We start from the raw sequence: 16,797 nt of genomic DNA on the forward strand, positions 1-16,797 counted from the left end.
TTGGACTCCACCGACGCCGAACGTCGCGCTAAACCCGTCCCCGTCGTCACGTGACCGTGGCGTAACGAACGCGAGCGGCGTCCCGCCGTGCCGTAGCTAATCTGGCGCTCGGCGCTCGCAACGTCAATTCGCTAACCGAAACCGTTCGAAAAAGAGAGAAGAAAAGAAAACGATACGCGAGGCAAAGGAAAAAATTGGCTGGCTGACTGTGTTTAGACTTGGAAAAAGCTTCACTATGTAAACACGGTGACAGCTTTGCCACCTCGCCATCATAGTGTGCCGTCGTCGTATAAATCAAGCGGGAATAGTAATAATTGTATTTTTGTTTTGTTTCGAAAGGATCGAAGTTGGCGACGACGCGTAAATAAACAATTTGTTTTATCATTTTTTCCGTGGTTTTGAGGCGGGCGTGATTTATGTGAGTCGTTGTCGGTTGTGGTGACAGTGATTTTTCAAAATTTCCGAGATTGTTTTGAGTTTCGACGAGTCAAAATGAACGAATTACCGGTGGCGCTGAACTTTACCGACCGTCCTGATAACAATAATATCCATCCACACATTCTGACATCGGTAAGTTGTTAATTAATTTGGTAGATATTGTCTAAAAGTGATCCAATTGTTGAGATTATTTCAAAAAACATTTTGAATGAAATGTCATCGTTTTATCTTAAATAGATATATAGATGCATATAAATTTAACAAGGAAAAACTGGGTAAGTTTTGATTTTGACAAAGTCAAGTGACCATTTTCAGTTGAATTTTATTTTCGCATGTACCTACAATAAATACATATTGTCTCGTCAAGTACGGTTGAAAAATATTGATTTTTTAAAAACATCAATACCTATACAGGGTGCTACAAATTAGGTATCGAGGTACGAGCATTGGTATCTCGGTAACCGTAATAGATACGAACCTGGTTAAATTGGGACAAAGCTGCCGTATTGGGATCTTCACCAAGATGCCATCAAAAAAGATTTAAAAATTTCAAGGATTGCTGAGTTTTTGGAAAAACTGATTTTTTTGAAAATTAATTTTATTTATTCCTGTCGTTATTTTATAGAAAATCAAAAAACTAATTACACATTCTCATAGCCACTTTATTAGGACTATCTAATAGTATTTTTAGATTTTCAAATTAGCTGACAATTTGTGAGATACAGAGACCAACTTAATTTTTTTAAATACGGACCTGCATTTTTTATTTCAGGTTTTGAAAGAACTCGCTCTCCTGAATACAATGATATGCCACACTTTATACTTTTTTTTGTTTTGGATACCTTAACGCAGCATCAGTTGATTTAAAACTTTACCACCTTGGTTTCAACCATATCGTAATGAGCTATTTAGTATTTACGCACCCATTTAAAAAATAGATAGCAATCAATGTACCTATCTAATAAAGTAAAAAGATTTGACGGGGCCTACTTTGTTTACGCGGAATCCGAACCGCGGTCCTCGGCCATATCATGATCAATAGCCTACCGACTTGCCTAAATCGACTCTTACTCACGAGATATCCGATCTCATCCGGCCTCGAACCGGCGGGAATGAGCAGTGTGTGTCAAAAGATTTTACACTTTTGCCTTTTATTGGACAACAGCACGATACAGAGTTTCGAACCGGTCACCCGTCCATCCACTAGTATCGCCTTACGTCGCTTAACTTCGGTGTTCTAATGGGAACCGGTGTTTCGACGTAGCTGAGCCGTTGCCCTCCTATCTAATAAAATAATGCCCAAAAAAATGTTTATTAATATGGAAAGGGCACGTTTACAAACGCATTTTTTTCTTTTCTAAATTTATTTTACATCAAGTATTGTTTAATGCTCTGACCAATAAGTCAACATAGAGAATAGAAGCTCTAACTAATATTTTTAATTTGTAATCAATGACAGTAATTAGTCTGTCCAACTAGCCAGAACAGATTTCAACAGGTGGCATTCAAAAGATGATAAAAATACCGTATGATCGAAAAAACGGCGTACAGTTGGCTTGGAAATACACTTTCCTATACAATTTTCCATATAAAATGATAGCGACCTTCATTTCCGAGCCATCTCTGGCGCTTTTTCTCGATCGTATTGTACAATTCACCTGTGAATTAAAATGGCAGACACTGTCATGGCTTTCATGGGTCGTCTCGTTGGACATACTTTCTCACTATATAGATATAGATAATGTAAAACGAACTGCATAAAAATGAATTTGAAAAACTTGGAAAATAGAAGAGAGTTGATAATTCTGTTGTAAGATGATTTTTTTAAAAGAAATGAATTGTGAAAAGTCTAAAAAGTTTACTACTTTATTTTTCAAATTTAGCCATAAAAAAATACCTTGGCATTTTCTAGCATTATCAAGTAAAGTTTGTCCATCGAGAGGTTCCACGACAATGACAGTTTTCCTGTCACTTTACTTCACTGGTAAATTGTATTTTGTCTCATTTTTAGGATATCGTCTATACAAGTTTCCTCCTTACTCCTTGCTATATTCTTTGGTATTCTCTGACTCGTTGGTCAGACAAAGCAAGTGAGATATCTCGCTTCTACTGAATTCTGAATAAATAATAAATTTTACTTTAGATTAAATAACTAAAAGATATATCAATCCAGTATAATAATATGGTACAAATATAATGGTACGACGGAGTTTTCACCACCCTTCCGAACTCTTAACTCACCCACCGTCGCTTAACTTAACTTAACGGGAACAGGTGTAAACGCAACTTGAAACTTGACCCATTACATATAGAACATAGATTCTATATGTATATTATGACTATCATAAAATAAAAATTATTTAAATTATATTCGGAAAATTTTTATTTAGAAATAAATCTAATTAAAATTAAAATTCTAATTATTTTTACTTATATTTTTCTGTAATATGCATTTTCTATATTAAAACGCCAAAAATTACCCATTGTGTACTCATTATATTTAATGAATTCACGACCAGCTGGGGTCATTTCAGTTCACTAACTAATTTACGCGAATCAAATGAAAAAAAATGCTTATGCAGAAGTTCAACAACCCAAAGTACATCTTCAACGTTTTCCCATCAGGTGTTCTATTAAAAATAGTACCTAGCTTAGTGCCGCCTTGCAAAAATTCTAGAAAGTATTTCTATACGGCACTTTAGCAATTTGAAATTCTAGGAAAGAATATTCCATATAATATTTTTATTATCTAAAAGAACGCTTTTTTAAAAGGAATCTATTATCATGGTTAATAGAAAGAATCGTTTATATGCATCATGTTTATACTGTGACTACCATCATGGGGGCTAATTACAAAAAAGCAATTTGTCAGTGGATTTTTACTTCTTGTAAGACAAATTTGCTTAAAGAATGAAATAATGGTTAACCTTTCAGAAGGTATATCTCTTATACTTCTTAAACTTCTTCGTCAGAAGCAAAAACATAGAGAATAAAGAAAATATTATCAGATAGCAGGTAACAGGTAACTCTCAATTAGGCCAAAAATAAAGTTGTTCTACTCTGGGTGCCATCTCAGTACACCAAAGTATAGACGGTTATGAAAAAGCAAACGCTCAAGCTAGAAAAGGAGCGAATATTCCACTAACTGGATCAGAACCGTTCTGCTTCCCAAGTGGAAACCAGCTTAAAGCAGAACTACCTGGAAGTCTCCATCCGTAACCTGCAACCTGCAACGGTCTAAGATACTCGAAGACATTTCTTAAGACTTACCACCGAGCAAAAACAAAGTTTTTCTTGATTTAAGGAAGAATCTAAGGGGACTTCAAGTTAGTCTAAAAAAATGGAATATTTAGCTGTCAATTCCAACGCTTGTTTTGAAGTCTTCAATGATGATAACGTCCAGATTCAACAAGTACACAATTTAAATACCTGGATGCTACTATCAACAATCAACAACGAGGGTTTGGCGAGGGGTAATTCGCTATGGAATTTGGTGTACACGGAGTTGGAATTTTTTGGAATTTTTGGGAATTTTTGGGATTTTTTGGAATTTTTTGGAATTTTTGAGAAAAAATTCCATTTGGTGTACACGATTCGAGCAGCGGTTTACCCCTCGGGGTTTGGGCAAAGAAGAAAATTCAAACCCGAATTCAGAAGAGCAAACAAGTTATTGGATGTCTTAATAGTCTCTGGTGGGACCGAAACTGGTCTGCACAAATAAAAAGCGACTTGGACGAACATTGGTGGAGTCAGTTCTTTGCTATGGTTCAGAGCTATCAAGCTATGGACTCTGAATGCAGATACGAAGCGCAAAATCCAAGTTGTTGAAATGGACTACCTTAGAAGAAGCGCAGGTATATCTAGGATGAAAAAAAAAGACAAACATCGAGGTCAGGCGTATCATGAATTGATCGGAGGAAACGTTATAAACTGTACTATATCGAATCGAAAAATCGAATCGAATGGTTTGGACATGTTCTGCGTATGCCGGAGAACAGGTGGCCAAATAAAGTTTTTCAATGAGTTCCCCAGGGTAGGAAAAAGAGAGGCAACCTAGAAAATCCCGGAACGGTTAAGGAAGCAATGGAAGCTCGTAACCTAGAAGCTGATAATGACGCACTAAATCGAGGCGTGTGGCGTAGGAGGGTAACGGGAAGGCAGCAATAGGCGTTAGTTGGAAATAAGTATCTAATACTTACACCAAATCCGGTTTATATCTGTATAACAACAGAGCACTATCTCCTCAATGAACCCCTCAGTAGATTCAAGCTCAGAAACAACGGCGAATGCAGATTCTGTAAGAAAAATGGGGAAACACCAGAACACCTCCCCACTGAGTGCGCCGAGACCACAACCATAAACTTTGGTACGATGGATATCGAAGATGGAGAACTAACCTCTATAAAACCGTCTCAAATACTGGCTTTTAACTTAGTTCAACAACTATTCAACATAATATGATTGAACATTAAAATGCGTTTCAATTATCTCCTGATGATGCTAACACGGTTAGCGAAACGTATGTTTAGAGTAATAAAATATTATTTTGGAAAACAATACTTTTATTTTTATGAGGAAACACATCTATTTTATTTACTATTTTTTGTTTATTGTTTTTATTTTAAAACATCAGGCAGCCGGCTAGCTTATTTTATAAACTTAGTAATTAATTTCCAATAAAACTCAAAACAAGGGGAAACGAGATAGTTTGTTTGTTTTCAGTTGAAATACTAAATATTTATAATTTAAAATTATACATTATTTAAATTATTGGTTTTCGGCTGTTTACAGCGAGAAAGAAACGCCATTCGTAATAAAAATCGATTAAATATATGAGTTTCAGAAATTTATTTAATTTTTTTTATTAACTAAAATTATTATTTTTTTTTCAACAAAAGTAAAAGTAGGAAGTAGAAAGAATTTCTATAATAGTCACACCTTTTACAGCTATTCTAAATTTATCTGTATACTTACAGATATCAACAGATATTCTATAATTTAAACTTACAAATAGGTATATCCTTACCTGTAGACGATGCCGATGGTAATAGAATATAAAAAGATACTTTTTATATACAGGGTGTCGTAGAAATAAATGCAAGTATTTTAAGTGGTGGTAGATCTCGATAAAAGAAACATATTTTCTCTTTATCGTTTTTCAAATAAGGCCAAAATAACGGAGTTATTTTACTTTGAAAATTTCCAAAAAAAAATAATTTTTTGTTAAAATTTTGTGAACCACTGACTGCATCTTTTCTGGATTTTCTTTCTTGTAAATGTAATCTAATTTCTATGCCTATCTTGCTATATTATCAGGAAATTATATTTTTTAACTAAAAACTAAAAAAAATTCCAAAAAACTAAAAAAAAAATCGAATTTTCAAAAAAAAAATTTCGCGAAAAAAACCTCAAAAGCGTGTTTCTGGGGTTGAACTATACTACCAGTTGAAACACTTGCACTTATTTCTGCGACACCCTGTAGCTTTAAAACAACCTTCTGATTTATTATTAACAAAAAAAACAGCGTCAAAGACGGCTGGAGAATGACTATCGAAGATAATTTTGGCGGGGTCAAGCCCTAGATGTTATTTATTTAGTCCGTATTCTTCTTTATTTTTTAATGGCGCTTACTGCGTTTGGCCTTAAGAAGGTTGTAATTTATTTTTATATTGAGTAAAAATGATTTTTAATTGGTGTAGTTTAAAATTCAGGAAAAAAATATTTTTTTTCAAACGTCAAAAAATATTAATTTTTGCGACGTGATTGACATCATAAAAAAGTCACGCCTAAGCACAAAAGTACGAAAATATATTATTAAACTGACATAAAGTGTTAAATTCAACGAGCGTAACCATAGTTTCTCGATATATAATTACATACAAGGTATTATCTGTGGTATTACTTTTAAATATTTTTATATTATTAAACGAACGCTTGAAATTATTTAAAAATTATTTGTGGCGTTTGAAAAAAAATATCATGTTCTATTCGGAGTAAAAATGACTTTTTGTGCCTCGTCTGTATATGTCAAACATATAGCATCGACACAAAAAGTGTCATTTTTAGTCCTAATAAAACAATATACTATATTTTTTGGAAATAGATTTGTGTGCCTAGAAACCGTCTATCTTTTTCAATCTTTCTATCCTAATTAGTGTTCATTTTTTAATAAGTTTTATGTCAATTTTAATAAATGACCTCTAGAGACTAGGTCAGTCTCGCCAAAATTATCATCGATTTTATTCCCCAGCCGTCTTTGACGCCATTTTTTTTCTTTCATACGGTATTAATATCTTAATATTTCTTACCTAATGGATTACACAAGTCTTTAAAAATTAGCACGCTTTTCAAAGTAAACGTCAGTTTCTAGACATACAACAAAATATCTAGTCCAAGTGAAGAAATCGATTATTAGGTTGTACTACTTTTTTTCTGCTTGTGTAGTAATTTTTATGATACCTACATGCAGCTATAGACATACCAAATTAGACGTATGATAAAAAATAATATACTTATCTAAACAGTTCATAAAATTATACTTTTATTTTAAATAGCAATTAGCAATTTTCATTAAAAAATATGATTTTGATTTAGATTTTTTTTGAGTGTTTTTTTTTTATATTGATCTTCTTGGATTGCCAGGTTTTAAGTAAAGACCAACCTGTTATCAGTATAGTTGTTCTTAATAAACGCGAAACCTGGGTGCCGCATGCCGTACCGCAGACACATGAATGCATTAAATAAGTTGGAACAGAGACACCTTAGACAACTCTTAAGAATCAAATGGTTTCATCATGTCTCAAACGTATCGGTCCTTGAAAAAGCTAACTGCGAGAGTATTGGAGTCATGATTACAAAATCCCGCTTAAGATGGACTGGTCACGTATGCAGAATGCAAGAAAACCGCATACCAAAATCTCTGCTTTACGGTGAGCTTGTAGACGGAGGTAGTAAGAGGAGGCCGGGTGGACAACTCAAAAGGTACAAAGACATTTGCCACGAAAACTTAAAATGCAGAATGAGTGGGAAGAAGCAGCTCACAATAGAACTCATTGGAGAACAATTGTAAACTCAATTAACAGCGACAACCAAAAGTAAAGCGGCAAGAAAGCAATGAGATTTTTGAATGTCCGGAGTGCGGTAGACAGATATCACGTATCGGGCTTTTCAGTCACAGAAAAGCTCATGAAAGAAAACGCCTTGCGTGACCATCTTCTGATGCGTGTCAAATACTCGTCAGCGAGTAATGGCAGTATGTATGTATAGTTGTTCTTTAAATACTAATCGAGATTAATGAAATATGTGAAATAAATTAAAGAAATCACTGTTGTATGAACTCATTTAGACGGCGGATGAGGGGCTTCTAGGTGTTCTTCTGAGTTAATTCTGAGTTCTGAGCTGACAAAAGTGTTTGGTTTGTTTTCCATATAAACTGCTTCTATGGATTTCCTTCTAAATGAGTATCTATTACTCCTTACGAACTTTACGATTATTTTAGTTTTCGACACTATATTATATGTTGATTGCTCCATATTTTGTGATGTCGCTTCTTGCTACATTTTTCTGACTTTGTAATATTCGTATTAGTTTCGCAACAAGCCGATATAACTTACACCACAATCGCGTGGTATTTTGGTATTGTATGTAAAAGCAGTTTTTTTAATTTTGCAGTCTTTTTCATATTTTCAGATTTTATTTTCTTTAAAACACTGTTCCCTGTTAGTAGACCTTGACTGTCTTTCTGCCTTTGCTTATCAGATCTGACGTGATTTTTGGCCAATGTTCTACTATGAACTTTTTCGCTTTTCTCTGCCCTGGTGAATGTCTCCACTATTCTAGATATTTGTTATGGCTACCTACTGCTTTGTTGCCATTCTCGTCACTGCGTGTGTGACTTTGCAACGCCGCAGAAGGGTTCTGAATCTGGGCCTACGAAGGGCATTGCTGAGCCTTGTTTGGCCATTTCATCTGCCCTTTTTACGTAATACAGCATCCTACTGCTTGATGCCTCCTCATCCCTATGCATTTTAATTATTTTTAAAATAAATTATGATTATTTAATATTCTTTTTCATCTATTAATAACAAAATTAGACAAAAATAGGTGTAAATAAGAATGTTTCAAATACGGAACGTGCGTTATTATTGCTGAGGTGACAATACGTGTTATTCTAACACGTTTTGAGAAGTGGGACATAGAAAACCGGCCGGGGTGTCGCAATTTTACTAGAAAATACTGCAACGTCAGTCTTATATTGAAAATGATAGAGTTACTCATGTAACATATAAAAATAACGTTTGATAAGTATTAAGTTCAGAATAATAAACTATAAACTGTATAATAGGAACTTAGAAGAAAATTTATTTTTAACTTTGACCTTCACAATACTTAAAAAAAAGTAAATTTCGCTGTGGAACACTGAACGCTGTGAAAAAGATATCTCAAAGAACTCATCTAATCTAATCTACCCCTACAACCACATCATTTTCACCGTATTCAACCATTTCCAACTAGGGTACAGCCTCCCTCACATATATTTAGAAATGCTCTTTGCAATTAGACCTATTTTTTGTCTATTGTTGGCTATGCGGGCCCAAGTTATCAATGCTAATTTCCTAATATCATGGTCCCATCTCAAGTTTGGTCTTCCTCTAGGTCTCCTGACTCCTCGTGGGTACCATGTAAATTTTGTGGTCCATCTGTTGTCCGTCCTTCACCACTTGAGGGATTTGATTCTGTGGATAACACCTGGATCTTTTGTCGTATCCCCACTATTCTTTTACGGTCTCTCTTGGTTATTCCCAGCATATTTCTTTCCATTGATCGTTGTGCAGGTTTCCATTGTCCAGGTTTCGCATGCATAGGTCATGATATTGGTCGAATGTATACAATCACATAAGATGAAGCAGAAATTATATCAGATAATATCACAGTAATATCAAAAGATATTTGATGGCTGTTTGATGACCGATTGTTTCATGAAGTTTAATATTTAACAGCTTCTTTCATATCGATATCCAAAAAAATAGATTGAATTTTAAAAAAATCGAACCATCATTAAACGAAGGAATGGTTTTGATACTGATGCACTTAATCGACAATTAATTGTGTTGTTGTGTTATACGCAAATATTATTTACAAATAATAATATCGAAATAAAGTATTTCTTCAGTTTTAATATGTAATATGTACGTACTTTATGTATTTTCATATCTTCTGCACCGTTTTTATTAATTCAAACTGCTTTTTGCCTGCTACGTGATAAACCCGCTGACCTGATATGTAATTTTCGAATCAACAATATTCTTTTTTTATAATTTGTTTTGGTGTATATTGTTCAATAAGTGACGTTATTCGCTTTTTAAATCTTTTTTTAGTCTTTTTATTTACGTTAGTATTTATTAATTTACTTATATTAATTATAGATGTTTATATATAATTTTTATGACTCATCTCGACCAATAAATCTATAAAAATCAATTAATAACATACCCTTAACATTGTACCCGTAACATTGTCTTTTGGTCTCTCTTTATCTTAAAAGAGTTTCCTAATTAATTCTTGTTTCAATTTCAAGTTTTTCACCCTTATGACTGGTTGTATTGAAAGTTTTCTTTAGACATTGCAGAGTTCAAGATAAAAACAATGAAGTTTCGACCAAATACTCTCTTTTTTCCATAAATTAATTCTTTTGTTGATTTCCGGAAATAGTAGTGGTCTTCATTGTGATGTGTATTAGGTATGCCTGTAATTTTTGTTTTAAAGAAGATAGTTTGTTAGTTTCACTGTAAACTATAAGTTTACTGAGAGATCCATGTAACATCTTATTCTAAATAATTCTGAATTTTCCTTTCTCCGAATAGCTTCTATTACATAAAAAAATCCAAAATCTTTATAAGCCAAATTATTCCTATTATCGAGTTTTGTAATATTAATAAAATAATATAAAACCAAGTTATATCAGAGGATACTAAAAATAGTTATGAAAACTGATAATTTAAATTTACACATAGACATAAAAAAATAAGCCGTCGACGAGTTGCCGCTTTATCAGCGTTGTTTTGAATTTGATTCAAATAATCGAATCGGTTAGCGTAGGATTATCAGTAATTGCGATTTGATTATGAGGTTCTTATTAACGGATTTTTAATTTTGAGAAAAAATCTCGAATCTATCGAACAACATTTTGCTTTGGCTCAACTGTTTCATTTGGAAAAGATTTACTAAATAATTGATGTTAATGGTTCTGGAAAAAAAAACAGAAAACACCATCCATGTCTTATTTCTCTCACTATCGGAGTATTTTTTTTTCAGTATTATTTTCTCTGTAGTTGACTGATTCCAGTATAAATTTTTAATTCTTGTCATCGTCTACGCTTGGTATATCTGTTTCTTTACTATATCGAAGTACTCAATTTTACTGAGCTGTTTTGAAATAGTTTTCTTATAAATCATTTAAGTAGAGTGGAATTTTTATAAGAATTCTTTATCAAGTAAAGGAAGATCTACGCGTTCAGTTGGCACGATATCATAATACACTCACCGGCACGAAAAATGGGCACCTTAAAATTTTGATGTATTTTAATTAAAGTTCTTCGGGAGGATCTAAAAGAATATCCAACAGATTCGATACCATCAGGTCCGTCCATAACTAACGAACAAATAAAGAGACCAATTAAATTAGCTAAGAACAACAAGGCGCCAGGTCCAGACGGCATACCAATGGAAATACTGAAATTATTGGACGATGAAAGCATTTCCCTCCTACAAAGAGTATTCAATCATATTTATGACACGGGGCAAATTCCTTCAGTTAGCTGAGTTCGACCTTTATCCCACTTCCTAAGAAAGGCAATGCACGCCACTGCAATGACCACAGACTAATAAGTCTAATGAATCACACGCTCAAGATATTCTTGAAAATATTACACAATAGAATATACAAAAAATGCGAGCGTAATGTGAGATGCCAGAGAAGCGCTGTTCAGCATACAAGTGCTGGTACAAAACTGCCTAGACGTTAACTGCCAGTGCGCCACGGTAAACTCATTGAGATACTACGGAAAACAGACGGGGAGAAAAAAGGACATCAGGTGCATCGAAAATTTATCTCTCCACTTTTATTCAATATGTACTCGGAGGAGATCTTCAGTGAGGCTTTTGAGGACTCGGAGCAGGGAATAAAGGTTAATGGAATCCCAATATCAAACCTAAGATACGCAGATGACTCCGTGTTGCCAACAAACAATATGAATGAGTTACAAGACATGTGTACCCGCCTAAATATAGGAATAGGTAAAAAACAGCTGTCATGGGCGAGAATCATCAGACAGTGGACCGGTCTGAAGACTATAGGAAAGCTCATAAACACCGGAAGAGATAGAGACAGGTTTCAACATGTGGTCGCTAACATCCAGTGAATGGATAGGCATCTGAAGAAGAAGTATTAAAGTTAATATATTTTGTTCTAGTGAGCCGATTTTGATGATTTCTTAAGCAAAATGTAGCTCAATTATTTGACTTTTTAGTATTTCTTTCTAAATTAAAAATGAAGGTTTCCATCTGACAATTTTGTACGAGGGAAAACAAAATGTTGATCTTTTGGTGAAAGTTTGAAACACCCCTCGGAATATGTTAAGACAGCAAGGAATTTGTTAGGTAGGTTAGGAATAGTTGGTAGGTACCCTGGGGGTCAAGGGGTTGAAAGTAACACGACAATAAATGTCTCAAAAATTGTCCCCTTTGATATGTAAATTGATGTGTTTCTCGCCAAATTTTCATACTATCATGGGTAGAGGCAATATTAAATACTGTTCGTTTTCAAATTGTCACCCAGTACAAAACTTTAAAATACATAAAAAATTTTAAGGTGCCCGTTTTTCGTGCCGGTAAGTGTATATGGCAAAAACCAGTTTGGAAGAGTATTTTTATACCGAAATTCGAAATAAATGTTTGTTTTGGAATCATTTAAATTAAACGAGATAATTTTCAAAAATGCTAAATTCATTGAAAATATCGAGAGTACTATTATCATCGGACTTGCTAAGTTGTGCGTGACTGTTACGATTGATTGTGGTTTAATTTGTTTTGATAAGTTGTTTTCGTAAATATGAATTTTTTGTATCGGACTACGTCAATTCCGAAGGAATTGATAAATTTTTGGGCTCTGTCGAAAAGGTTATATGAATTTTTAATCCAGAATGTCGACAACAAAAACTAAATTATGATATTAACAGACATAATTTGCTTTTATTCTCTTTATAATTGAATGAATAAAATATATTATTGAATTGCATTTATTTACGTTTACATATACTGTAATTTTAGCTTTATGTTATACGGTAAGATAAGCCAGAAATCGTTAGTTTGTGTAGTTCAAAAATTTGGCTTTGGTAAAATCTGTACCGTCTTGATGACGTCTTGAAAAGTAATAATTCCTCAAAGATTGTAGTAAAATGTAATCTGCATGTCAGCAATATTTCCGTTCCATTGTAGGAAAAGTTTTACATCTTCGATCTCAACCAAAACAAAAAATTGTAGCCAAATCTAAATTGAAGGGGTGGCTGCAATAACCAGGCAGCTCTACACTTTTTTTCGAAAATGAGATTTTTAATGAATTACTCTTTAAAAAAAATTGGTCGATCGTTTCCTGCAACAATCAGTTCTCCCAATGTAACACATTATAACAGTACATAAATGGCGACTGGCGATGTTAGTTGGAGCTGCCTTGCTTTGGGTTTGCAGCAAGAACCGAGCAGCTCTTTTCAATTTCCCACAAATTTATTAAAATGGAGCTGCCTGGTTATTGCAGTCACCCCTTCAATTGTTTATCGGCAATTCTTAAATACTTTTGTAGTCATAATTACTACAATACGCTCTTAACCAATACCACATATTGCAGAGAAAATTTTCGCATTTAGAAATCGACGCAGACAACTCCAAATGATAGTTTCCTAACCTCAGTTTTCTTATACTGTTTACAGTCCCACTTATGATACTTATTTTTCCGAAATTCGTCAACAATTTTGTCATACTCCATTTTTTCGAGACCGGAACATCCCTTGTGGACCCAAGCATAACATATAGCGCACTCAATTGATGTTTGATTTGCCTTTACAACACGATTACAAATTCCCAGTCCGCTATATTTTCTTTCTCCCTGATGACTTTATAAAATTGTCACAACCTGCCCGACAACGGTTTCAATTACTACGCCAACCATAAGCAGATTTTACTACAACTTTTTGTAGTACTAGGTACTTGCTACAACGTTTCCATTCGGTTTTGCAATGATTGTTGCGAGAGCTTGTTTCTCTGTTTTTTTTTCTCAGGGAAGATTTCGACAGACGATGACAGAAGAAAAGCAGATGACGTCCCATACCAATCTATTTATTTTACTAAAAAAAGTTTCTAATATTTTTTAAGTTAACTATGGATGAGTATAAATATAAATCCGTCATGCGTCGTCTCTTGTTGTTTTTCACCAGTTTTATTGGTTTATTTCAAAAATGACAGATCATATTTCAATTTTATTGGTTTGACGGAACGATGAACGACAAACGGACGCCTATGGGTATGAACTCGCCTTTAGATTTTTGAGGCTTGTCAAAGTCTTGCCAAATTATAGGTTATAATTTTGTGTCAACTTATGTCAAATACCCTGCGTTTTGGAAGATGATGCATTTTGATTCGTGTTATTACGTGTGATTTGTGTCTTTTGAAGTCAAGTGGAGGAAAAATCGAGAGAAAATTAACTGTAGACCCAGAACACAGTTTATAGTTAATATTCGCTGCCCAGGCAGAAAATCTTATACACCAATAGTGTTACCATCAATAAAGTGTGTATACCATCTCGTCGTAGATAAGTGCATCTCGTATATGGTACTAGGATCGTACTAAACATATACTAAAAATTTGAGTAGCTGTAAAATATCGATATCACACAATAGCGAAATAATGGATTTTAGTACTGCAGAAAAATAACGTCAAAAGGTATTGGTTCAAAAAAAAATTAAGATTAGTTAATAATTAATCAACCTTTAAGGTATAAAATTTGGTAAGTGTTATTATTAATAAAATAGTTTGTTTTATTTATGTTGTTTAATTTATTCCTGTGGAATATTACAAATTTGTATTTGTACATAAGTTATATTGATAAATAAATGCGGGAAGTTTCTTGAAGCTTGAAAGTAAGAAATAGGTAGTTCTTTTTTATATTTTTTTGGTATGTGGTGTTTTGTTCTTGTTTGTTTTGTATTAACACATACCGTATTTTTTTAAATAAAATAACTCGATTATATTTTTTCAGTTTTATACAGTTTTTTTTCACAACATTTTGAAGTAATCACTTGTCAGTCAAATTCATGTCAAATTTTAAATATATTAATTTCCTTTTTTTAAAAACCCTTAGTTTAAGCTTTTTTTTTAAAGAGCCATTAAATTTGAAGGTTCACGTATGCATATGCACCTGTTGAGGAACTGCCACTGATATAAACGCATAATTGTTTATACACGATGTCAAATATCGAAATAACGGAAACTTCCGGCATTAGTTACTCCATACCAATTAAATTTTCGCCCGATTTAAGAAACATCCGGTATTAAATACGAAATTATTAAAAATAGCGAAAAGATATATAGAACTGGTCGGTATATATCCATTTGCCAATAATTTCCAACCGTTATGGACCGTTTTTCCTCGTGAACACAAACGAAACCCGATATGACAATAAATATAAATTTTTGCCTCGGTCAGCGCCAGCGAGCGCGTTGGTTCGAACCAACCTCGCAACGAACGGATATCGAATTCCATCAATAAAAGTCGATTTATTATCGACGGACGAAAATCCGAACGGAACGCGGCACTACAGCTCGATCGCTTAACATAAATTTCGGAAAAGAGAAAAAATAGCCCTGTCAAAATAACAATGCCTTTTGTTCTACCACAATTAACAGCTCAGACTTTATTAATACACGATAAAAATATATTTTTATTGACTGAGGTATGTGGTTCTATAACGCCTTTGTCCAGAACAGGGTGCAAAAAAATCTTGAATTTTTTTTAAAAAAATTAAAATTTGATTTTTTTATTTTAATTAGATTTTTTTTTGTTTTAATCGATTTTTTTATTATAATCAATTTTCTATTTATATCGGATTTCTAGCTAATTAACGACTCTTTAGCTAACCTACTCTCACCTTTAGCTAATTTCGACGCTAAGCGTTTCAATTAATAATATAATGCATCTCTCGACTGATAATCACAATAAAAAACAATATTTGATTGTCCCTTGTAGCAGATTTAAAATTATTTTTAGTGTCGAAAAACAATGTATATAAAATTGTACGTTTAATGCAGAAAACGAGTAACAATATTTTCAGTTGCATTAATTCTAAATTATTAATGTATAAAATGGTTCGCGATAATTCGGCCATTTATCAGGCGACATTTTTATTTTGACATTCGAAGTGTCAGGCCAGAAAATTCGGACAGAAATAGATCGTTTAGCGAAATCTTGAACTCTACCTTTAAAACTGAAACAGATATATACAGGGTGATGCAACTTAACAAATATCGGGCATTTCGGGCAGCGTTAAACACAATATTTTTAGTAATTCAATAATTTTTAGATACATAGTATAATTCCTAGTATAGTCCTCATCATCACCATCATTTTCAGCTTATTCAACCATTTCCAATTATGGTGTAGCCTCCCTCACATATTCTCTTTGTAGTTGGGCCCCCATTGATCATGGTCCCATCTCAGGTTCGGTCTTCTTATAGATCTCTTAATTCCTTGTGGGTACTATGCTGTAATTTTTGTGGTCCATCTGTTGTCTGTTCTTCTTGCCAGGTGTCCCGCCCATTGCATTTGAGGGAGTTGACTCTGTGGATGAAATCTATTACCTGGTCTGGTATTGTCGTATCCACTCTATTCTTTTAGTATATGTTCTCCTAATAAATGAATTCCTAGTATAGTAAATGTTCTTTACTCTTTAACCCTCTAGACAGTGTCGTCACTAGAAATTTTGGGTTTCCCCGCAACTTTTGGTATAGTCAAGACTTATCCGATAGTCAGGCAGCACTAAAAATGATCAATTCAGTAACCATCAATTCCAAGTGGGTCAAAGAATGCCTAGACAAGCTGAAAAAAATAGACAAAGAAAATAAAGTCTTCCTACTTTAGGTTGGGTAAAAGCAAACGATCTAGATAGAAATGGAGCAAATACTCCACTAACTGGACCAGAACTGTTCTGTTTCCCAACTAGAAACCAACTTAAAGTGGGACTCAAGAATCTGGAAGACTCCATCCATAAGCTGGAATGGGAATCCTCCAACGGTCTAAGACACTCGAAGAAA

General features: G+C 33.7%; 1 protein-coding gene across 3 annotated transcripts in view; it reads left to right on the top strand.

The window, feature by feature from the left end:
- The first annotated feature begins 402 nt into the window (after positions 1 to 402).
- The window catches only part of LOC115887733 (forkhead box protein S1-like), a 45,308-nt gene continuing 28,913 nt past the window's right edge, over positions 403 to 16,797 (top strand). For all 3 annotated transcript variants that reach the window (XM_030907224.1, XM_030907211.1, XM_030907216.1), the window contains exon 1: positions 403 to 570. In XM_030907224.1, the coding sequence (XP_030763084.1) occupies positions 493 to 570 (78 nt within the window). In that variant the 5' untranslated portion in view covers positions 403 to 492. The remainder of the gene's footprint in view (positions 571 to 16,797) is intronic.

Source organism: Sitophilus oryzae, unplaced genomic scaffold, assembly GCF_002938485.1.
Source record: "Sitophilus oryzae breed Bouriz unplaced genomic scaffold, Soryzae_2.0 scaffold_1165_pilon_pilon, whole genome shotgun sequence".
Lineage (NCBI taxonomy): Eukaryota > Metazoa > Arthropoda > Insecta > Coleoptera > Curculionidae > Sitophilus > Sitophilus oryzae.